The sequence below is a fragment of the Dinoponera quadriceps genome, unplaced genomic scaffold (genome assembly GCF_001313825.1).
Source record: "Dinoponera quadriceps isolate SergipeBrazil2010 unplaced genomic scaffold, ASM131382v1 scaffold1609, whole genome shotgun sequence".
Taxonomy (NCBI): domain Eukaryota; kingdom Metazoa; phylum Arthropoda; class Insecta; order Hymenoptera; family Formicidae; genus Dinoponera; species Dinoponera quadriceps.
This window is the reverse complement of record NW_014555756.1, coordinates 254,566-277,532: the sequence shown is the minus strand read 5'-3', so window position 1 is coordinate 277,532 and position 22,967 is coordinate 254,566. Positions and strand designations below refer to the sequence as shown.

The following is a 22,967-nucleotide window of genomic DNA, read 5'->3' as shown; positions in this document are numbered from 1 at the left end:
ATCGTACGTGAGATTGAAAAAAATATATCTATATATATTTGATTTACGGTAACGTAAATCCCGAGCCTGCCAGTATATCTACCTGTATATCCGTCGCCAAATATTTACAAAATCTATTTACAAGCGTTGTCAATCAGCTAGCAATAGTACCGTATCGTATAACAATGCCCGAGTCGCGAATAAAGTCTAAAAATCGCCGATCGTCCCGACTATCGGAGGGACGTCACGAGTTTTTCAATTAGCGATCATCTACAGCTCCTTGTCGCTCAACAGCGCTAATTAAGCCCGTATCAGACTACCTGTCTTGGAAATTGAGGATCACGGGACAGAAACTGCAATTCGACAAATTGACCAATCTCGATCCCGGCTCTCTCTCTCTTTGTTCGCACGATCCTTAATTTCCGGTAGCCAGTCCGAAACTTCAGAATGCGTTTCTGGAATGAGTTCTTCGTGGCGTCTTCGATCTCATCAATGTAAAGCTACTCTCCGACAAACGTACGAATAAATCACTAGCGGTACGCCTAGCGCGTGCGAGATTACAAACAACTTACAGAATAAATAACGACGTGTGAATATTCGAACGAGTATCAAAAAAGACCGGACTAGAACAGAGCGCGAAGCCCACGCGCTTCAGGGAATGCCCGACTGTCTGTTGCAGCATTGGCTGGGCGGCGCGGTCCAGTTGTACTGATAACTCATGCGGTTCCTCACTTCCTTCGAGCACAACGCCCCAGAGGCCTGGTAATACTCGTGCATGCTCCTCATGTTCTGTATAGTTTGCTTGTGAGTAATAATGTATTGGTTGGAGCAGCCGCGCGACCTGTACTCCGTGTCGAAGCGCACGTCGTGCTTCCTCTCGATGTTCGCCAACGGTGCCAGCCAGAGACCGACGGACACGTCCTCCGAATTGTGCAGCCTGAAGCGAGAGGTTGGCGAATGACTCCCCGCGATCTCGGAAGGTACGTTCCTCCGGCGAAATCCATTCGCCGAACGAATGAATCTCGCGGGATGAATGAATCAAATGGATGAAGGCTGGGTTGGGAAATAACGAGTCACTTGTAACGTCCTTGGGGAAAGTGACTTTTCAGAATAACGACTTGGAAAGGACGTTATTTTATTTTTTCTTCCCCCTTTTGTTTTAGCAACGAGTTTAATCGTTACTTTGTTCAATAGGTAATGGTGATGAATTATTTTGAGAAGGTGAAGAACTTACGTCCGTTTTTACTGCGATGGTTTAAATCTAATTGACGACTAACTCAACAGAATTGACCAATCGCATCGGTCAGTCCGGCTAATCGGCCAATCGTTAATCGTCGGTTATATTTAAACCATAATGGTGCGCTGAGAAAAAGATTTCTTCGAATTTCATCAATTCTGTTGGTTTCAGTGACGCGTTAACGAAGCCACTTGTGAAGCCTTAACTTTCCCAAACTTAAGGCGAGGGTGAATCATCAATGCTCACTTGAGGATATCCGTGTTGCTCGCGATAAACTTGACGAGATTGTAGGACAAGATGTAGCCGCCTCCTAAGGCATACGGTAGGTAATAATCGCAGAGGATCCAGTCGGTCTCCTTCCACGGGCCGCTCCTCTTCACCTGCGCCCGGCCGTTGAAGAAGCCCCAGTAGAGCTCTCGCCTGGTGCCCTTGCTCTCCCACCTGTCCAGCTCCTTCAGGATCCTGTGTACCAGCACGTAGGAGTCGTCGTCGCACTTCAGCAGGAAGTCAAAGTCGTAGTGCTCGTAGGTGCTCTTGAGCGCGTGCAGCACCTTCTTCGTCAGCGTGCCGTACGAGTCCTGGAGTCTGGGTAGCAGCAACAGGTCGTTGAACTTATCCCTCTCCGACAATAGGGTGTTCCTCTGCTCCGGCAGGATGTCCAGGGTGCCGACTACGAACAGGGGACGCACCATGGCGTTGTGATCCACCAGCCAGGTCTTGCGGATGGTGTCCCGGCGCTCCAGGTTGTCCGGGCTGCTTAGAATCAGCACGACCAGTCTGTACTTGCTTTTATCCTCCGTCGCGGGAGACTCGTTCGTCGAGCATCCCCGGGCCGGCAAGTAGCGCACACACAGGAAGACGAATGCCAACACCAGGACGAACAGCAGCGCGTTCGAGCGGACGAACAGCTTCCGGCGGCTCATCGGCGATAATTTCGGCGCGAGGACGAAGCGCAGATGCGTCATGAGAAATTCCGTCGAGTCAGCGGCGGCCCGATTTTGGATTCCGCCGCAGAGAATACCGAGAGAGAAAGAGAGAGAGAGAGAGAGAGAGAGAGAGAGAGAGAAAAATGAACGGCTTCGAATTCGAGGGCGGCTCCTCGTGCCGGTCGCGCGATCCTGAACCCGTGGCCGCTGGTATCTCACATCGTTGCGTTGCCTTCGAGTCGTCTCTCGTGAACTTTGACCTCGTAAATTCGAGCAGTACCACGGAAACGCAATAGAGACGCCGAGTGCAGGTTTCAACGGCAGATTTCGATCCGGTCGGCACAATACCTGGCTCTTGTTTCTCCACGAAAGGAAATTCCAAGGTCTATTCGGTGTAAAACGGAAATCCCATCGGGCTTTGTCACTCGTGGATTTAAGTGATAATTCGAGTAACGACGGTTACACGGACGAGCACTGTCAAACGTCAACGATCAGCTGCATCCCGCGATCAGCTGACCGGCTCCTCCCCTCCCCATACCGCAGGCTTCAGGTTAGGTTGCACCATTTTGCACCGGACAGGACTGAGCGCGGGTCGGCACCGAGTGCACCGCTGGTGCGAGCCTCCTGTACGCCCGCTGAAACACTCGCGGCACCTGGTGAGTGCACGACATTAGCGCATTTCTCTCCGAGGATCTCGAAAATGATATTGAAACTGGAACATCAGTCATTTGCACTAGTTACCAGTTTATACAAGCGATGTATAACCTACAATGAAAACTGACCTCGTTATCGGAAAACTTATGTGCCACCTCTAAAAAGTTTTATATTTCCGGGATAATATGTCTTTCATTCGAGTAAGTAAATAGTCGTCATCATTGCCAATAGATGATGACGAGAGGAAATCGAATACTACTTGCATATTCTGTATGTTCAAATCACCTATGCCAATTCGCGCCGCCATATTTTGCACGCAACCGGCACCGTTTCTCGGAGCTCGGTGCTGAATTTCTGTACTGAAAGTGCGGAAACTCAGCACTAGATTTGCCGATAAAACAGCGCGCACGATCTTCGTGTGCACTGAAATCCCCAGTGAAACACGAAGTCCGTGACTAATGCGCGCTTAGTGCGCACCAGAGTATCGATTATGTAATTTTTCCCATAGGGCGGAAAAGTGAAATATTTCCAAATTGTGAAATTTTCACGAATTCAGGCTAAAAGAGAAGATTCATTACATCTAGACGGCTGTAAATATTCCCTTCCCGTGTGAACTCGTCAAATGTATAAATTTCACGTAAAAGTATAAATTTTACGAATTATAAGTTTTCTAATTTGAAAATATTTCGCTTTTCATTTTACAAGTTTCCGTCCTGTGAGAAAAGTTACACGATCGATACTGAGTTCTGCCGAAGAACGCCGTTAGTTGCATTTCGCAATGACAGAGGTCTTTCCAAAGCTAACCTAACCTAAGCTAAGCTGACCCTAACCTTCGATCAATTGTTATTTTTCTTGAAACTTAGGTATCACAAAAACATGGTTTTCAATTTCGAATTATTCTATCAGCACTTAAAGAGTTCAAATTACAATCTCGTCTCACAGGACAGTTCAGTTCAGTTGATGCGATTCTTTTATTTTTAGAAATCATTCTGCTGAATGGTTATCGGATAAGCAATAAACACGTGAGGATTATGGAGGTTATCGAATTGGTGTCCGATGATGACCAATCGGACGAAGCTGCACGTAGAAGCAAATCCAAAGCGGGCAACAGTAACTGCATTAATTTCAAATGTCAGTCCGGAGTAGATATGAAACCGGCGCCTTCCTTTGCCTGTGCTTATTATGGTGTCACCAGTGAGAGGAAGAAACGTGTAATATGCAAAGAATGCTTTAACACTGCTCTGCAGCATCAACAGGTGTGCGCAATTTCATTTAAAAATTTTATTGAGATAAATTAAGAATTATCTGTGTATATGATTACTATTATATATATATATATATATGTGTATATATATGTATATATACATACACAGGATGTCCCAAAAAAATATATTCTGAATGATTGTAAAGTCAGCATTCATTATATTAATTATATATTAACCTGTTAACCGGGGAATTCCTTTTTTAATTACGCAACATATAACGGGTGCGTACTCTTTCAACACATATTTCAAGGACGTATTCATATGTCCTATCCGTACCCGATATTGTTTACGTTTGACGTATTTATACGTCCCGCTCGGTTAACAAGTTAAGAGATGTTAGATACGATGTAATAATTGCCACAATCATGTTTAAATTTACAGCGACTGGTGACAGCCCTTGTGCAAAATAAACCACTATTAAGTTGTGACTTTCCAGATCACACGATGGAAGTAGAAATTTCCGACAGCGATGAGTCTGACAGTGAGGAGAAAAGAGAAGCGGACGTTGAAGGTATACTAAACTTCTAATATCATTCCTAAGCAGTAGAAATTTAAGAGAAAGAGAGAAAAGAGGAAATAATTAAATCAAATCTGATTTTATAAAATCTAGGTGATCTAAGTATCTGTCTGAAAGGTATCATAGTAGTTCTATTCTTACAGAGCAATATGTACCTGAAGATATATTCGTGGACATTAAAGATAAATTGGACGATACATTAATGTATATCTCTAAAAAGTACAATATCAAACATCAAATTGAGGTAGCTTGCACAGACCTGAAGAAGAAGTGGAAAACCATAAGCGGTAAAATTACGTCCTCTTCCGACTTGCACGCGCAATCTGTTTATTGTATCCTATTGTTTATCAATAGCAACGAATCATGATCTTGACATGGAAATACGGGGAGTGATGAAGACCATGGACAAATTGCGCAACGATCTGTACGATGAGTACAAACCGCAGATTAAAATGCTCGAGGAACTTCAGATAAACGACGGGCCTGTTGCCGAGTCTCTCTGTCCGTTTGTGGCGACGAAGAAGGTTACACAAGTACGCGTTCAATCTGCCGCACTTTCGCATGACAACCAAGTGGAGATTTTACCGATCGAACGGGACGGCAAGCAGATGATGGTCCCCGATTTACCTCCGACCGGGCCGCTCGTGAAAACTGCCCCGGAAGTGGATAACTTCGTTTTCGCCATGAAAACTCCTTCCCAGGCTTGGATAAAAGGAAAGGTGCGCACGATGCAGCAGTATAAAATAATGCCCTACCATCTTTATCAGACAATCCCACAAGTATGTACAGTACGGCGACTCTTGTTTTTTTGTAGGTCCATTACATGATCACGCAAAATCCGTGGTGCGCTCGTGTGAAGCTACTGAATGTTAAGACTAACAAGGAACGCCCAAACATGAAGACCGTTTACGGCAAACACGTAGCGATAGCTCAAATCTGCAAAGTTATAATACCGGTTGGGACGCGAGTTATCGCCATATTCAACGACGCCACTGACAGCGGCTTCTTCAGCGGAATAATCGCCGAGACGCCCAAGTCCACGAACAAGTACAGGTGAGCGGCATTTTGCGCGAACGTCTGGGAAAATATCTCCCGTGTGGAGGCTCGTGAGCTTCGGAATCTTCTTCCCGCAGGTACTTGGTGTTCTTCGACGACGGTTACGCGCAGTATATCACCCACCAACGTATCCACGTAGTTTGGGAGAGCTCGCCGCACGTTTGGGAAGACGTGCCGATCGACTCGCGGGACTTCGTGAAGAAATACCTGGAGTCGTACCCGGAGAGGCCGATGGTGAAGCTGCAGGCTGGCCAGATAGTGAAGACCGAGTGGAACGGCAAGTGGTGGGTCGCGAGAGTGATACAGGTGGACGCGAGTTTGGTGCAGATGTACTTCGACGCCGACGGTAGGACCGAGTGGATTTACCGCGGATCCGCTAGATTAGGCCCGCTCTATTTCGAGCTGATGAAGGCCTCCGCAAGGCAACAGGGCAACAAGACGCACCACGTGTCGAGCATCGCCCACAATCGGCTGCCGCGCATCGCCGCGGCCTCCAACGTGAGTGTCGCCTCACATCGACGTGGAAACTCCACGTTCGAAGTAGAGATGTGTGAACATACAGTAGAAAATATCGATATTTCTTACTGTATCGCTCATCTCTGATTCGAAGTGTCGAGGTAACTTCCCGATGGTGAATTTCTTATGCGTTGTGTCATCGCACCTTCTTACAGAAAAGCAATCTGCCGTATGTCGAGTACACATCCAACGTGGAAGCGGACGAGGAAGTAACGCAGAATGCGCGAGCGGCGAAGGCAACGGTCGTGACGAACGCGATGCCCGCCGCCGCACCGGCACCCGCTGCACCGGCACCCGCCGCACTGCAACAGTCTCGAGCGGTAGCGAAGAAAAGCACTACCAAGAGACCCATCAACGTGGACAGCGCGGCGACAACGGCAATGACACCGTACAATCCTCCGACGGAAATGAAGCCGTCTCATAGTATCGTTGTGAGTAAATTGTCATTAAATGATTCAACAAAATGGCCATACGTTGCTGTTAATTAAAAAGCATCAAGATCAGCTGTTGCCCCATCTTTTGGTCGCTTCCGTACCACTGAATATCTAACTTTTTTCCTACAATTTTTCCTCCAATAAATAATAGTGATAATTATCGTATACATAATATAGTAAGATAATTATATATATATATATATATATTTCTTAATAATAGTAATATGTATAATTTATATATTTATCAATTATTTATAATTACAATTTACAAGTAGTGTTAATTATTATTACGTGGCTGTTACGTGATATATTTATATAGTAATTAGCTCGATTGATCGGATAATTCGATTTCTCCGATGCCTCCTCGTCCTTTTCCAGTTTTACCACACCAAGAGGAAATACGAGCCGAAGAAGTACGTTTTGCACAAGTGCTCGTCAAAGTGCACCAAGGGCATCAAGGTTTCGCAGGATGACTTGAAAGGGCTGCCGCCGCTTGCCATTCCCTTGTTGTGCGGATGGCACCGGCAGCTCTGTAAATTCTCCAAGACCAAAAAGGTGATACTGTATCAGGCACCGTGCGGCATCAGGCTACGAAATATGGAGGAGCTGCACCGTTATCTCCGCGCCACCGGCAGCACCTTGTCCGTTGATCTGTTCGACTTCGACTACTGGGTGCGCGCCTTCGCAGACTTCATCGTGGAGAAATGCTTCATCAACATCAAAGTGAGTCGACGTAAAGATCCATTTAGGAACAGCACGAATTATTCATAAGGTACCGACATTCCATAGATGTTAGAGAACGCTTGTATTGTGGGCCAATCAGAAAGTTTGGCTCGGCATTTTGCCTTTGACGATAAACTGGCCATCTCTTTTGCGATGAAAGTACAAGAATATTTCCAGGACGTTGGCGAAGGATCATAAGGTCGGTTCTTTCCAGCCAAACTGTGTCGAACTTTCTTCTGTTAGGATGGAACAAGTCTACAACCTGACGTAGAAAGAGAAAGAAACGAAGTTTCCATCGCAGTTCAGCTGAAAAGAATAGACTTACAGACAATGGCAGTGATCGTTCACTCGATGAATTTCATTGAATGCATCAAAGGCAGATTTGACTCAAAACTCGCCGAACCGAACTTCGTGACTGACCCGATATATTTCAATCCTGTAAATATATGGATAGTGTTGATCGTTTTTGTTTCTGTCTGAAAGGATCTCAGTTACGGCGTGGAGAACGTGCCGATACCGTGCGTGAACGACTTGGACCACACCCAACCGGACACCATAAGGTACACCACGCGCAGAGAGCCAACGGAAGGTGTCCACTTGAATCTGGATCCGGCGTTCTTATGCAGCTGTGACTGCGAGGACGACTGTCAGGTACGAGAAACTCTGGAGATGAACGCTTGTTATTTGTTAACACGAGCTCGAACTTACTCCCCTTCACCACGATGTGCCACAGGACAAAAGCAAATGCCAATGTTGGCAATTGACAATACAAGGTGCGACCTTGGGGGGCAAGGTACCGGACACCGCTGTCGGCTACGTCTACAAACGTCTGCCCGAGCCGGTGACCACCGGGATTTACGAGTGCAACTCGGGATGCAAGTGTTCGGTGAAGACCTGCCTAAACAGAGTGGTTCAGCATCCGCTCCGGCTGAAACTGCAGGTGTTCAAAACCGGACCGCGTGGTTGGGGTATCAGATGTCTCAACGACATCCCACATGGCGCTTTCATCTGCATCTACGCAGGCAGACTGCTCACTGAACAGGTACCGATCACCGGAATCTACCCAGGTTTTTTACTTACCTGTGTATCGATCTGTAGATCTGTCATTCCATCTGTTTCTTGACGCACAGGGCGCCAACGAAGGCGGCAAGAATTACGGCGACGAGTATCTGGCCGAGTTGGACTACGTGGAGGTGGTGGAAGGTATCAAGGAAGGTTACGAGAGCGACGTTCTCGAAGCAGAAGAGCCAGCGTCACCCGCGGACGACATTGACAAGAAAGACAGCGTAAGCGACGAAGAGGAGGAGGACAATTCGAAGGACAATACCTATGATTCGGACGAAGATTTCATTACGACATATTTGAAAAACCATTCGTTCAAGACGTCGGAATCTTCGTCTATCAGGTATATTCATCCCGAATTTAATCTGAATTCTGTTGCATTCGATTTTCGAAATATCGCTGCGATTTGAGAATCCGTTTTTTCTCACCGAGTGTCATTGTTGCTTTGACAAAATAACAATACATATAACAATATCTTAGATAATAATTATACTTTGACTGTCATGACATCTGTGCGAATAGCTTATTGTAACATCGGTCAGTTGGTAAAAGAATACAAGAAGAGTTTTGTTACTAGGAAGCGCTTAAGGAAACGGAAAAAGAGCGGGAAGAAGGACAACGCGCGAGATTTGCCAGAAGTTTTGGAAGAGAGCAGCGAGGACGGGATTACCACGAAAAGCTCGGAGAAGTCATCCGCGAGTGAGAATCGTTTGGCGGATCAGGATGTGGCTAACGTCAGCGACGACGATGACAGTAGAAACAATATAAGGGAACCGAGCAGATTCGAGCCGAGCGTAGAGCCAACGCAAATAGAAAGACCGACGTTCAAATCTGTGAGAGACTTCTTCGGTGAAGATGAGGCTGTTTATATCATGGACGCCAAGACGACCGGAAATATCGGTCGTTATTTGAATGTAAGTAAAATTAATTAGACAAATATCTCGATATGCTGTTGTTTGTTGAAGCTGAGCTTGTTTCAACTCATTTAGCTTCTTAAGAAGGCTGTAAGTCCCCTGCATCGTATTTTCAGTGGCACATCAAGGAAGCCATTCGTAAATTTAGTATTTATCAAGCAAAATTACATTTCCCTACTTTTATTTCACTACCTAATAAATAAATGTTAATTTGAAACGAAGTTGAATAAACATATGTACACAATGTTACGAATACGAAAATATTGTTTTTTTATTTTTTTTTTTATTAATGCTATATTTATGCGTCAGTCGATCTAACAGAGATGCACAGATAATAGAAAGAAATACATAAATGTTTAAATATGTGCATATATATTATTTATTTCGAATATGATTGTAAATTATAAATTTAACATCGCTGTGTATTTAAAAAAACAAAATAGTCAATAATTCTGAACTTTGTGTGTAATGTTATTAAGATTTTATTTTTAATTTAGAAAATATTAAAAATAGAAATTACAAATAACACGCTCAAGGAGTACGTATAAAAAGCGTCAAATTTAGTTGCAAATATCTTAGCTTTCGAATGCTCAAGCATTTTCTAACTACACGTGCAGGTAATATTTCAGTGTGTACATAATGCTAGTTTCATCGAATTCTTATCAAACTAATTTCATCTTACAATCTTCTTAATCACATTTCGAGAAGAAGCTATACTCAATAATGATAAGAAGACGAAATAAAATTCTATTCTTATTTTAATAATGTAACGCTCAAATACCGATACATCTTTCGAGACATTTCATTTTGTAAATGAATTTTTGGTGATTACGTATAAAATGAGTGCGTTGCTTTTCTTTCAGCACTCGTGTGATCCGAACATCTTCGTGCAAAACGTTTTCGTCGATACGCACGACGTGCGCTTCCCATGGGTGGCGTTCTTCGCGTTGCAGTACATAAAAGCCGGCCAAGAGCTCACGTGGAATTACAGCTACGACGTAGGCAGCATACCGGGCAAAGTGATCATTTGCAAGTGCGGTGCGGCCAACTGCAGGGGCCGTCTTCTGTGAGCTGTGTGCGCTTTTATATGCAGGTTTTTTTTTTCGTTTTTTTTTTTTTATTGACGAGTTTGTTCTTTATACAAACAGAATACGTTTTCACCGGCAAAAACCGCTAATTGATAATACGTGCCACGAGTATCATATCCCTTCGTCATTATTTATTCTTACCGATATCTATACCATACAAACATGTGAAAACGAGAAATGTGCGTATGTGTGTACATGTGTTTTTTTTAGAGATTTCGTTTGTACAATGACTCGNATATATATATATATATATATATATGACTCCACTTCTGATAAATTATTTACAAAAGATGTGTTTTGCAGTTTATACAAGTATTTCGAACTATTAAAGAACAGATACGATTTTATAATAATATGCTAAAAGACTGGATTATTAACCTATTTTTATTTCGTTTAAAAGGTATTTATGTAGTGGGTATACAGGACATGAGCGCGAATGTGGCATAGCGCACTGGTCTACTATGCTTAGCGGTTCGATCCCCCTCCCGGTAGAAGACAAAAATATTTACGCTCGTATATCTTCTCGGAAGGCAATGGCAAATCACCGAGAGAGAGAGAGAGAGAGAGTATCCTTGCCATGAGAGAGAACCTCTATAAAATAATGTACCGTTCGGAACTGGCGTTAAACTTTGTATGTCTTCATAATATATGCCTGTGTATAATCAGCATGCGCACCACAGGCAACATATGAGAAGAAAGGTCAACCACGCCTGGATACGGGCAACAGGACTCAAAGGAGATACAGGATCGTAAGGAACGAGAGAGTGATATTCATAACAATGAATGTATTTGCTTGTTATTTTTGATTATTGTACATTCTTAGCATCCATTAGACACATTACACGTTGGTAGAGCATTGCAAAGACACTACTACTTCTTTGATCGCAATTTACATAGATCTCGTTGGAAAATTCAACTCAGCACACAGGAGTAGTCTCGAAGGAGTTTTTTTTTTCGGCATTTTGTTCAAAACGCACAAATAATCCTCCGTCAATTCGACGGAAAAGTATTAAATTAAAATGGAGTAATAATGATTCAACACACGATCGCGCGCGCATACGTGACATAAAAATGTATAAAAAGGTTCCCCAAGATTTATAAATTAATAACAAAGAGAATGTAAAAGTCGTACGTACCGTCTTATAGAGAATATATCAAAATACATAATATTATGTATATATATATATGTGTGTGTGTGTGTGTGTGTGTGTGTGTGTGTGTGTGTGTGTGTGTACGATCGTTAAGTTTAAATTAAAATTAACCTTCGTAATCGGTCTTAGCTACGAAAGAACAATATCGTTATTACAAATTCGTAGACTTATGCGTATGTTTAGAACCATGAAGAATTAATTAACCGCGCAAGAATATGAGCTCTTCATTATACACTCTTGACACATGCAGTATATTATTTTATTATTATTTTTTTTATTATTATAAAACAGCATCCACGTACCTATGTTCATTAATTTAGAGTGCATAAATATGTGATACCCCTAATCATAAGCGAGAAATCAAAATCAAGCTGTGGTGGAATACTCTCTTTCTCCCTCTCTTTCTCTCTCACTCTCTCTATGAGGAACATTAACATACTAAAGTAACAAAATTATGATTCCGCATTTTATTCGGCTTTATGCTAGTGGAGTTTCAGGAGCTGTTTAATTTCGTCTTTCTCAGCCGCGTCCAGATAGCTCGTGCCATCCGGTGTTAAGCCATCTGGCTTAGCACCTTTCTCTAGCAACAGTTTTACACAATTTGTATGCCCTTCCCAGATTGCTGCCAATAATGTTGTGATCCCATGCTTGTCCGTAGCCTGTGAAAAACAAAGTTACCTTTGAAAAGTTCTCCCAATAGGTGTTATCATCACAATTATACATGATTCATATTTAACTTTGAAGATCATCAATTATATAAAATTACTAAGCAATATATTATCCTACAATATTAATCGTGAATTGTGCTGTTAATTTGAGCCAATTGATTTCAACCAATTGTTGTTTAGTTGTCTAAAGTTGTCATGAAGTGTTAATATTTTGTTGGAACTCACATTGGCATTTGCTCCTTTCTCCAGCAAGTATCTGACAACTTCGTTCTGACCATAATCAGCTGCATAATGTAGAGGCGTTCTTCCATCAATCATTTGATTTACATCAATATTCTAGGAGTAACAATGAAATAATAATCAGCCGATCAGAAATAGATATCTTTACTTTTTGACATGAATAAATGATCAGTTGGCAATTAACGAGATGCTACTATAATAGTACTTGATTATATCTTTTGTTACATCAGGACCAGAATCTTTCTAAGAGAGCTACAAAGCATTTAATACACTCTAGTATAAGATTAGACAACTGTGATACAAGCGAGCAGTAACTAAATTACAAACAAGTGACATTAGACATGAGATTCTACAAAACCGTCACGTTTCAGTGTCTCTTGTGAGACGTTGTTAGAAGGTATCATTCTTTTGTGATTTCTCATCTATTAGTGAAATAATTAAATCATGATGAGGTTTTATTGACAAGATTTTCATATTCTAATGTACACAGATAGCTCTTCCCAAGAGCTTCCATATCACTAAATTCATTACCATTTTTTAGATCACTCATCCAGAATTAAAATTATGGAAAGTAAAATTCGCAGCATTTCAAATTGCGTGTATGTGAGAGAAAAGATAAAATTTGCCAGATAAGATCGAAGCATACTGATACATTCGAGAGGCGCGCTGTAATTATTCATGCAGTACATGCAAGTACTTCCGGCGATCGAGGTGTGCGCATTTACTTCCTAATTACTCGACGGCTTTTCGGCGTATCTAACAGTCTAGAATGGGGCGTTGTGCTTAGCATACGGCGCGGTCAGAGTATGTGTGTGTGTGTGTGTGTGTGCAAAACAATTTTTACAAAAAGCGGATCGACATGTCATATTTGCCTTGTTCTCGACGATATCTCGCACTTGCTCGAGATCGCCATTCTTTATCCCCCAAACGAGCTCGCTCATTTTCGTCGTCGCTTTTACAGGCTTAGAGACACGACGAACAGTACACTGCCGTACTTCCACTTTCCTCTTATCCGTTTCGTGCTTCAATCATTCGCCCATGAAATTTGACGAAGCAACCGTGCACCCACCAAGAGAGAGTCTCGTTATGCGGCTGCTGATGATCTGTGCGCGATACCAACCCACGAGAATCAAATGCCAGCTTATTTCACTTGCATTCTCCCCTGTATGTACTTTCTTGCAGAATCAGCAATTTTTACCAATTTCCCGCTTCTTTCTCTCATTACGTTAAAGCACATATCTGTCTCATTTTAAGTATAAAAAACGTAATTGGTGTAATTAAACGGAACAAATCCATTCTCATTTATAGGTCTGCTCGTCTTGTTGATCTGCACTTCGCTACACTTTCTGTGCTTCAAATGACACGAGTGTATGGGTTTGGTGAGAAATAATCAGAAAGAGAAAGAGAGAGAGAGAGAGAGAGAGAGTTTACGAAAGAATTTGTAGAATTTAAAAAGAAAGGGGAGATATATCATCAATATTTAATAATTAAGTCTTCGGAGAATTAATTTCAAAAACAAGCACGAGTCTTCAAAAAGTCGTGGGTTGACCATCATTGAGTCATACGGAATTGCGACCGACTTCATGCAATTGCGACTGATCGGGGAGTGAGGGGGCTGGTCAAGCAGGTTTCAGATATCGAGCAATGTTTATTCCCGAAACTAATTCGTAACAAATAATATTTCACTGCCGTTACTTCGAGAGAGACACACACAGTTACTTCGGCAGAATGGCATCGCTTGCTCGCGTCGGTATCGCGAGGCTCGGATACAATAACCTCACTAAACAATTATGTAAGGTTAGTACTTAACAGATTTGTTTCTTGATATGAAAAAGGGTGTCCTGTAAAAACAATTTATTTTAATAGCGAGAGAGAAAAAAATCACCGATACATAATGTTCTCCATAGAATAAGAAATATATAAACGATGTTAAATATAGGTTAGGTTAGAGTTACGTATGATTACAACTGTTATGTTACAAGTTACAACAGTTGTAGCGATGCGGGCTGAAGAGATGTCTAAAAAAGACAAAGATACAACAATTATAATTTATAAGTAGAAATTACAGATTATGTTAATATATAATAAAATATGCGATCTGTCACTCGAATATTCAGATGCAGCTGTCTCACTGGTATCCCACACGAATTATGTACAGGTAACTGCCGGCAATGTGACACAAGTGGCTTTCATCACTAGGAAGGCCAAAAGAGTGAACATACGACCGAAAATTCGGCCGTATGACTACATGAACAAAAGTTATACTATGTGGGACCAGCTGTTTGATCCGATGATCGACAGACTAGACGACAATTCCAAGGTGATCGTCGTCGAGGGTCCACCCACTGTAGGCAAGGCTAAGTTCGCCCAGAAGTTGGCGGATGAACTCGAAATGATATATTTACCACCGCCGACCTTCGACGAGTATTACATAACCCCATATGGATACGATTTGCGCACGTTGGACCACAAACTGTCACCAGGTGCGCAGTCGTGCGACTTGGAGAAGTTTCTGAAGGATCCGTTCCACGTTAACGTGCCCATGTTTCAATTTCACTACTTTCAACTTAAGTATGATCAATATATCACTGCTATGTTGCACTTACTGTCGACCGGCCAGGGGATAGTGCTCAACCGCTCTTTCTACACCAATTTCGTATACGCGAAAGCGATGATGAATGCGGGCTATATGCGTCCTGAGGCGCTGCGCTTTCACAATGAAGTTGTAGAAATCGCAGAGGCAGCAGTGATGAGGCCTCACTTGATTATTTATCTGGACCTGCCTGTTAATGTCATCAAGGTAATTTTGTTTCATTATCATTATATATTATATATTTTATCTGGATATGTTCTCTCCGTAGTTTAGGAAATTGTCGCGAAATATTCAAAGAGCCTTCGAATATTTTTAAAGTAATATTAAACGCTTTGAAAAGAACCACGTCTAAAAGAAATGAAGCATTTACAAGTTAATGAATCCAAAATTTTTGCGCGATGCCTTAAGTATTTCATCACATATTTATCTTACTTCAGCTTTTATATCTACAAAACAAAGTTGGCGGATCTCGTAGATTCCAGTGTTAGAACTTGCAAATGCTTCACAAGTGTCTTTGTATTTATTATTTGAATTGTTTCACACGCGACATCTTGTACTTAGATTATCTTTCGTTACTTCCAAATGTGCTCGACGATTGCAGGAAAGAATAAAAAAGCGAGCTATACCGTACGAGGTGAATTCGAAAGTTTTAACAACAGAGTATCTCACAGATGTGGAAGATGTGTACAAGCAAGATTATCTGAGGCGCGAAATGACTCATTCTCACGTATTGATTTACGACTGGACGCAAGAGGGGGATATTACGTATGTGATTGACGATATCGAGGAATTGAACTTTGAAGAGTACGATCTAAAGGGCAAAATGTCGGAGTGGATTTTCGAGAATGTACAACAGCTCCGTATCAAGAGAACGTATTTCCAAGACAGATTTTATCTGCATAAAGATTATTATTATATCGACTTTAATGTCATTGAATTAGCATATTCACCTGAGGAAGCAAAAGAACAAACTGAATTGTACATGACGGTATGTATCTGATTGATTCACAAATCAATTATTGTGATATATTAATATTTTCTTACGTTTTCCTATAATCTTATATCTTACATCACATCACATGCAATATATTTATTTCGGTCACAAGATTGTTTAACGTTCAGAAACGAGCCATATTATAAAGCTTATCGAGCTTCGTCCAGAGATTACGCGAAGAAACGAGATTGATTGGGAAGTTCGACAAATATTATTCAGATATCTCTACATTGTGTAAGTTTATTGATCTCGTCGCGCAGGTGCCTGGTGAGAAATACGATAAGGGATTCAACGAGGTAGATAAAGGAATTCTATTTAAGGCGGCTTTCCCTCCGGTGTTTACGAGCATTAGGAATCACCCACGTGATGTGGAAGTGCTGCGAGAAGAATTTAAGAAACTCAAAGCTATCGCGAAGTTTTGAGAACTAAGGGAATATGTTCGCATATATATATATGTAGGGAAGAGAATAGAACTTGTAAACAGTGGCTGAAGCAAAAATAAATTGCTGTTGTAAAGTAAACATCGTTTGAACGATTTTTTTTTTTAAGAATTGTGTTAGCGGTACAATAATTCGACTCCTGGATAACTGATTATAATTCGATTTTATATTTGAGATCATCTCTAGTTTATCTCCAGATGACGCACAGCCAATGAAACGGCCTTTCCGGCATCGAAAAATGGTAACTCAATGGGTGAGATGATCTTACTTTCGAGTAGTACCAACTCAACGAATAGGATTATCTCGAAGTCGGTATTTTTAAAATCTTTTTTCCCTCTTTCTCTCTCTCTCCCTCTCTCTCGCTTGAATATTGCTCATCGGCTTCATTTTATTTTTAGCTATTCGCGGTTTTCGGAAAATTCGAGATCCGCGCGTTTTGGGAGTTCTAGAGAACAACCCGCTGTACAGAACTGCGCACGCGCAGACGGCCGCGCACATTTTCTCCCGTGTCGCTCGCTTCTCGTGTCGCATGTGATTTTTGGCAGACGCGAATCCGACTACAAGTTAGTAAAGCCAGGCGTTCTGAGGCCAATGTCGTGGAAGGCCGTCGCATTCGCCGTTCAACGATCTCACCGGTGTTTGATGAGTCTCGACGGAGTAAGCGAACGATACTGCTGCTCGCCGAGCGATCGCATTTGTCGACCGCGCGACAAACGTTGCGGACGCGTTGCTTCCTCCTCGCTACGATCTATATCGGACGGTGGAAAGGACGCTGCTGCTCGTCCGCGGATGCGTACACCGATGGTGAGTACGAGAGACAGCGAGACCAATCGACGACTTTCTCAGCCTCGTGGCTCTGTATTAGGGAAAAACTGCGCTCGGCTTTCCGCAGGGGCCGATCGAGGCCTTCCATGCTCTTCAGTGTCACGTATTGTGTCCTCACTCCAGATCTTGCTGAGTATCACACACACACACACACACACTTACAGATTATTGTTTTTATTAAGATTTTTTTATCGTTGACAAAAAGTTGTAAGTTTAGTGCTGATGTGTACAGAACTTGGGCATCCTTTTAGCTTAAGGCTTGTAGATACTGGTGAAAAAACGAAGCGAGCAAAGATGGAGGTTTTACTTGAGAAATTTATTCGCAACTTTTATATGAATATTCAATGAACAACTTTGAGTTTCAGGCTCTCTCTCACATTTTTTTTTTTACCTCTTATATATGTATTTGGTGAGTATAGATCTAATTCTGTATGTATATTTTATAGGTGTAGCCATGGTTGAGATACCGAAGGATTGTGTCTTGCAGTGGGCGGGCCATGCTGGATATATTACGGAAAGATTCAGTGGTCTGTTGGCACGTCAGGCTCTAGTCGATGTCACATTGATCTGCGACGAACAAAAACTACGTGTTCACAAGCTGGTTTTAGCTTCGAATAGTGTATACTTCGAGGTATGTATGCAAACTTTGTGGAAAGAATAAATAGACTGTAGGTTTAATATCCATATTTTATGTGCATTTTGAAAACGGAATCTGTATATTCAATATGCTAGTTTAATTGTTCTTTTACTTGGATTTCATTGGTTCTTTTTGACCATCAGCGCGTATCTTTTACGTAAATGTATTTACCTTATTGGTATGTCATGTATCAATATTAACAGATGTTGGTGATGATGGTATTATATACTCCATTAGCATCTCATTCTCTATATTTCTTAAACATATCATTAAGTGTTATCACATTGAAACAAGAAGCATTGAAACATTCCTTTCTCTGTCTACATAAGCTTTTATAAGTTATTGTTGTAGCTGAAGATACAGTTTTAATAGAATAGTCATGATATATATTTCATAGATATAGTGCAAAAAGATTCTTGAAAAGTATTATGTAAAAGTGGAAGGAGGGGGAGTAATTTATTTTTATTTATGCTTGTTGCAGAGCAAATTATTTCACTCTCATTGTGAAATATGTTGATTAATATTTCGATACGCATCTCTATTTTTCCTTGCAGATCTGCTGATGACTGAGCAGTATCATTAAGATTTTGTTGAATGAGCTTTAAGGATCTCTTATTCTCTATTATAATTGTTTTTTTATTGTTTATCTATATAATTATTTAATGATAAATGGAACTCCTTAATTGTTTGTACTCGATGAAGCAAGGTAATGATAATTCGACCTTATATTTTAATAATCACACTTATCGTCTTAATTTAACGAATAGACAGCTTCCTTATGTACCATATTTTTGAAAACGTGTGAAACAGAAATTATTTACTACTGTCAGAAACACTAGAGGAACAATATCTCTTCTTCATATTTCAATGATTTAAAATTATTTGAATGTACAATGTGACAGGCTTATACAGTGTGCGTTGTTTCAAGGGGTCCTAATAATGCATACCACGAGAGAAAACTGTGTTTGACGTTTATAGAAGAGGACGATAATTATCACTAAAACCCGAAAAAAACATGTATACACAGAGAGTAACTAATTTTTATCAGCAAAAATATTACTGAGTTTGAGCATTCACGATTCTTTTCACCTGTTATTACGTAAACATGATGAAATTTCTTATAATACCCACTTCAAAATCTGGAGGAAAAGTGTATTTATGGCAGAACGATTTTGCAGGGATAATATAAGATTCGTATAAAACTAAAGAAAGCCTTGCGTATTCGGAATTTCGTTAGTTCTTTACAAACATTCGAAGAAACCAAGCTCGAAGGGCATACTTTATACAGTTTTCAAACACGACACAGCCGTTCTTTAGAAAGGTATTAAATAACTAACTCATATGATCTAAGGGTAGAGTATGTACGCTCGAGTGTCTCTATTTTCCGAGAGTACGTTTATCGTCTCATTGTTCGTGTATGCGACAAATCTATATAGAGAAATACAGAATTGCTTGCATGATGTGATTACCTCTTTTCGTGTACAAATAAGCCGGAAATCAATATCGCGCGAAATAATCTTCATACGACAGTTTAAAAAGCACATCGACGACTGAATATTAATCCTTCAACTGCTCTCAGCGGCGCAAGTGCGTTCATTCACCTGCAACTTGCTCGCTCTTGGTTCGGAGAGTGTCGAAAGCATGCGAGGAATAATTCGAGTCGTGCGCGGTTGAAGGATTAAAATTAACGTCTAAAATTACATCTATACATTTACATTTAGCTCTATCTTTCTCTCTTTATCTTTCTCTCTCGGTCTCTTTGTTATTTCTTTGCGATATTCCCTTTTTTTCGTTGTCCCGCCATAGGAAATACTACAGCAAGACTTGGGGCAAGAGCCGATTATACTTTTAAAAGACTTGGACTTTGAAATTCTGAAGGCCATGGTCGAATTCATGTATTGCGGAGAAACCACGGTGTCCCATCAATATTTGTCGTCCCTGCTCGACGCGGCGAAAATTTTCAAAGTACGTGCAATGTAAAATATCGCCATGCCGACCACAGTGTGATTTTGACACGCGAAATCTGACCTGCTCCATGTTCCCTGTAGGTGAAAGAACTGGTGTCCGTGATCGACACGATCGTCGGCACGAAAAGGATCTTGGACAACCTCGAGACAACTTGCCTGAAGCAGCAGACGGGAGACGGCAGTTTCAAAGTCGCGAACAGCTCGCTCACGGAGAACGATTACGTCCGTGTCAGATGTGATAAGCTGAGCATGGAGAACGCATCGCTCTGCGCCGCCGATAACAGCAATAACGACGTGTGTTCGATCAAGGGTCAGTCTTTGGAGAGCGACGCGATCGACGACACCGAGCACGAGTCCGAGCACACGTTGTACGAGGAGCCGGAGCTCTTCGACGTCGGGAGCGACAAAGTCGTCGCGGAGACGCCGTCGTTCTCGATGCCCGAGATCAGCGTCGACTGGCGAAGCGACGCGAACCAAGTACAAACTACGGGATGCGCACGCGGCAATAGAGACGCAATTACTTACTGCAATAATAGTCACGACTTAAAACCTATGCTCTACGAACAATGCTGTGATCTTTCCGAGGTAAGCGATCAAACTACCACCACCTCCTCTTCCTCCTCCTGCTGCTCCACGTCTCGCCTCCCGCGGGTAGACGACGAGCACCGTCTCGAGAGCAGCGCGGACGTTCCTTTTAGCAAAGTAGGCAAATGCGTCAAGGTTTACACGCACAAGCGGCGCAAGTCCGCCGACGAGATGCGCCACAAGCTCGTACACACACAATGCAACTTAGTGCCAACCCCGCCGCCCTCCACGGACTCGATTGATCTGCTGGACGAGCCGTCCGATGTGCCGGTCACTCTGCTGACCTCCCTGGACATGGAGAGCGACGAGTACATCTTGAGCCTGAGCACGGAGAGCATACAGTCCATAGTAGGTAGTACGATAAGCGACCAGCACACGGTGATCGGTTGCAAGAAGTCGAACGCGAGGCCGGTCCTGAGACGGAGCACGCGGCTGAATCAGCAGGAGAGCGATGAGGTCGCGGCGACCGAGAAGCCGTTCAAGAAAGGCAGCTCCCCCAACCGGGCGGAACCCGGTTGCGCGAAAGCGAAACGCAAAGGCAGGGAGGATCGCAAGGTGCCCGATCAGCACGTCGAGCTGCAGTCCGCCGTGAAGAGGAGCTTGAAGAACAGGAGGAGCAGCTCGAAGCTGATAGTGAGGAAGAGCGGCAAGGCGGTGGAGGAGTCGAGAACGACGAGCGGCGGAGTCAGGAGCGAGGATGCCGAAGGATACGCGAGGACGGTGTTTCGAAGCCCCGTCTCGCCGGTGAAGTTCGACACGATCGGCGGCATCGACCGCGCCCTCTGGGGCGATCGGTCCGACAAGCTGAGCGATGAGGAGAACAACGAGACGACGGACTCGCTCGTTTATTCGCCCAACAACGCGATCCCCTTCGCGGTCGGGTTGCTGCCGCTGCGCACCGCTTTGGAGAAGATGCAGGCGACGCCGGATTACCAGCCGCGCAAGACCCGCTCGTCGTTCGCTGCCCCGTCGTCGCGGCAGGACGCCAGCGCGCTCAAGCGAAAGGCGAACTGCGCCTTCCCGGACATCGCGAGGAAGCAGCAGGGCAGCGTCGGCAACGCCGCCGAGAGCCCGAAGACCGTTTGCCATATACAGATTAAAGCGGCGCCGTCGCAGGACGTGAAGAGCCGCAGGTCGCGCTTGCTCGGCGACGGCCGTCGCGAGCAGGCGATTACGCAGGTTAGTTAGGATAGGCTCGGGATGTGAGGCGGTGCTCGCGAGACGGCCGCGGGACTTCTCGTGGGAGGAGGAGGACCTTGATGAACCAGCTCTCTCTCTCTCTCTCTCTCGAGTCAAGTTGTCCCTTGGTATTCGCGGAGGGAGGGAAATGTGAGAGATTCTCAAGATTGATCATTTATTTCGTCGCCGCATGCATGGAGTGTATCATTGTACTCGTCTCCTCGAGATTCGCGCGCTGAGAATGATCTCTACAATCGATCGGGGGGGAGGGTGAACGCATAGAACTACCTTCACGATCGTGTTTTCGCATATAAGAAGGAAATTCTCTCGCGCGCGCGCGCGGCTGTCTCGTCGTGGCTCGTGTATAGATATATATATTATTGCGCAATATAATATACTTGGTGGGGAAAAAAAAAACACCGTGTGTTTCTCTTAACTCGTTCATCATGCGTACGTAAGTCTATTTTTTATAATGTTAATTTAACTGTAATTTAGCTTGGAATATTATTATTGAATCTGCAATTTTGTATAGGTGTAAGCATTGTGCTTCAACGAAGTTTAAAGAAAACATCATGTCTTTTCTTTTCTTTTTTTTTTCTCTTTTCACTTCCTTTCTTTGTTCGTGTTCGCAATCGTTTCGCAGCAAATTACAGGTAGTGATTGAGCGACGTTTTTGCACCGTTTACATTAAGCCTATCATCAAATTAACCCGTTAACCTGGTCATTACTACCTGTGAAAATGATTGTGTTTGAACACGTGAGAATGAATACTTTATAGTCCATTAGCGACTTCTATGTAAAATATATGCCCGGAATTAATTTTAAGCATTGTAAAGTGACACGCGCAATAGAGGGAGAAAGAAAGAATAAGGATAATGTTATATTTTTATAAATTTTCGTTTTTAATTATACATAACACACACACACACACATACACACACGTGCTCCCAGAAAAAAATATATCTCTGAGAGAAACGCAATCTTAATTGAGACACCTTGTACCTTCAAAAAGCATAAGAATAATAACTTTTTAATGAAACCTCGTGAGTCACATTAGCGTGTAACTTAAAATAAATTAGCGAATTGTAAAATGGAGAATAATTTGTATAAATTAAAATGTAGCGAGCATATATCGTGTTGGATAATTGTTTATTTATCGTTTCGATGTCGATCGTGTGTCTTTTTATTTAAAAGGCGTCTTCGTTAGCTGACAATTGTGTAGATGACATATTACGACTAATTTAACATAAGAATGCATGCTATATAAGCGGTAACGAAGCTCCTAGATATGCGTTGCAATAGCCACGTCGTTAAAGG

General features: G+C 42.6%; 5 protein-coding genes across 16 annotated transcripts; 3 read left to right on the top strand and 2 right to left on the bottom strand.

Annotated features, from left to right (window-relative positions):
• Window positions 1-8: 8 nt before the first annotated feature.
• On the bottom strand, window positions 9-2,503 carry LOC106745352 (beta-1,3-galactosyltransferase 6). The gene is made up of 2 exons (XM_014620893.1): window positions 1,463-2,503; window positions 9-916 (listed from the first exon to the last, which is right to left on the bottom strand). Exons 1-2 carry the CDS (start codon window positions 2,179-2,181, stop codon window positions 631-633), a joined length of 1,005 nt encoding a protein of 334 aa, XP_014476379.1. The 5' UTR covers window positions 2,182-2,503; the 3' UTR covers window positions 9-630.
• On the top strand, window positions 2,407-11,337 carry LOC106745347 (histone-lysine N-methyltransferase SETDB1). Of its 6 annotated transcripts, none has more exons than XM_014620882.1 (15): window positions 3,258-3,386; window positions 3,502-3,659; window positions 3,778-4,052; window positions 4,443-4,572; window positions 4,722-4,865; window positions 4,933-5,297; window positions 5,393-5,631; window positions 5,712-6,132; window positions 6,306-6,581; window positions 6,963-7,307; window positions 7,791-7,958; window positions 8,041-8,349; window positions 8,438-8,712; window positions 8,947-9,283; window positions 10,147-11,337. In XM_014620882.1, exons 3-15 carry the CDS (start codon window positions 3,828-3,830, stop codon window positions 10,351-10,353), a joined length of 3,441 nt encoding a protein of 1,146 aa, XP_014476368.1. In that variant the 5' UTR covers window positions 3,258-3,386; window positions 3,502-3,659; window positions 3,778-3,827; the 3' UTR covers window positions 10,354-11,337. The 6 variants fall into 6 exon arrangements, with proteins under 6 accessions (XP_014476371.1, XP_014476370.1, XP_014476368.1 ...); XM_014620881.1 differs by having other exon boundaries at window positions 3,258-3,420; XM_014620885.1 differs by lacking the exons at window positions 3,258-3,386; window positions 3,502-3,659 and adding an exon at window positions 2,407-2,798.
• Window positions 11,142-13,565, bottom strand: LOC106745355 (myotrophin). Its single transcript, XM_014620897.1, has 3 exons — window positions 13,303-13,565; window positions 12,416-12,526; window positions 11,142-12,181 (listed from the first exon to the last, which is right to left on the bottom strand). The coding sequence occupies exons 1-3, from the start codon at window positions 13,369-13,371 to the stop codon at window positions 12,005-12,007; spliced, it is 357 nt and encodes a 118-aa protein (XP_014476383.1). The 5' UTR covers window positions 13,372-13,565; the 3' UTR covers window positions 11,142-12,004.
• Window positions 13,566-13,872: 307 nt separating this feature from the next.
• On the top strand, window positions 13,873-16,538 carry LOC106745350 (NADH dehydrogenase [ubiquinone] 1 alpha subcomplex subunit 10, mitochondrial). Of its 2 annotated transcripts, none has more exons than XM_014620891.1 (4): window positions 13,873-14,227; window positions 14,548-15,230; window positions 15,625-16,011; window positions 16,278-16,538. In XM_014620891.1, the coding sequence occupies exons 2-4, from the start codon at window positions 14,679-14,681 to the stop codon at window positions 16,437-16,439; spliced, it is 1,101 nt and encodes a 366-aa protein (XP_014476377.1). In that variant the 5' UTR covers window positions 13,873-14,227; window positions 14,548-14,678; the 3' UTR covers window positions 16,440-16,538. The 2 variants fall into 2 exon arrangements, with proteins under 2 accessions (XP_014476377.1, XP_014476375.1); XM_014620889.1 differs by having other exon boundaries at window positions 13,874-14,227; window positions 14,589-15,230.
• A 404-nt stretch (window positions 16,539-16,942) lies between these two features.
• LOC106745343 lies at window positions 16,943-22,543 on the top strand. Of its 6 annotated transcripts, none has more exons than XM_014620870.1 (6): window positions 17,825-17,913; window positions 18,474-18,625; window positions 18,848-18,949; window positions 19,098-19,240; window positions 19,726-19,884; window positions 19,968-22,543. In XM_014620870.1, exons 5-6 carry the CDS (start codon window positions 19,801-19,803, stop codon window positions 21,657-21,659), a joined length of 1,776 nt encoding a protein of 591 aa, XP_014476356.1. In that variant the 5' UTR covers window positions 17,825-17,913; window positions 18,474-18,625; window positions 18,848-18,949; window positions 19,098-19,240; window positions 19,726-19,800; the 3' UTR covers window positions 21,660-22,543. The 6 variants fall into 6 exon arrangements, with proteins under 6 accessions (XP_014476351.1, XP_014476356.1, XP_014476354.1 ...); XM_014620868.1 differs by having other exon boundaries at window positions 18,848-19,018; XM_014620866.1 differs by having other exon boundaries at window positions 18,848-19,240.
• Window positions 22,544-22,967: the final 424 nt, after the last annotated feature.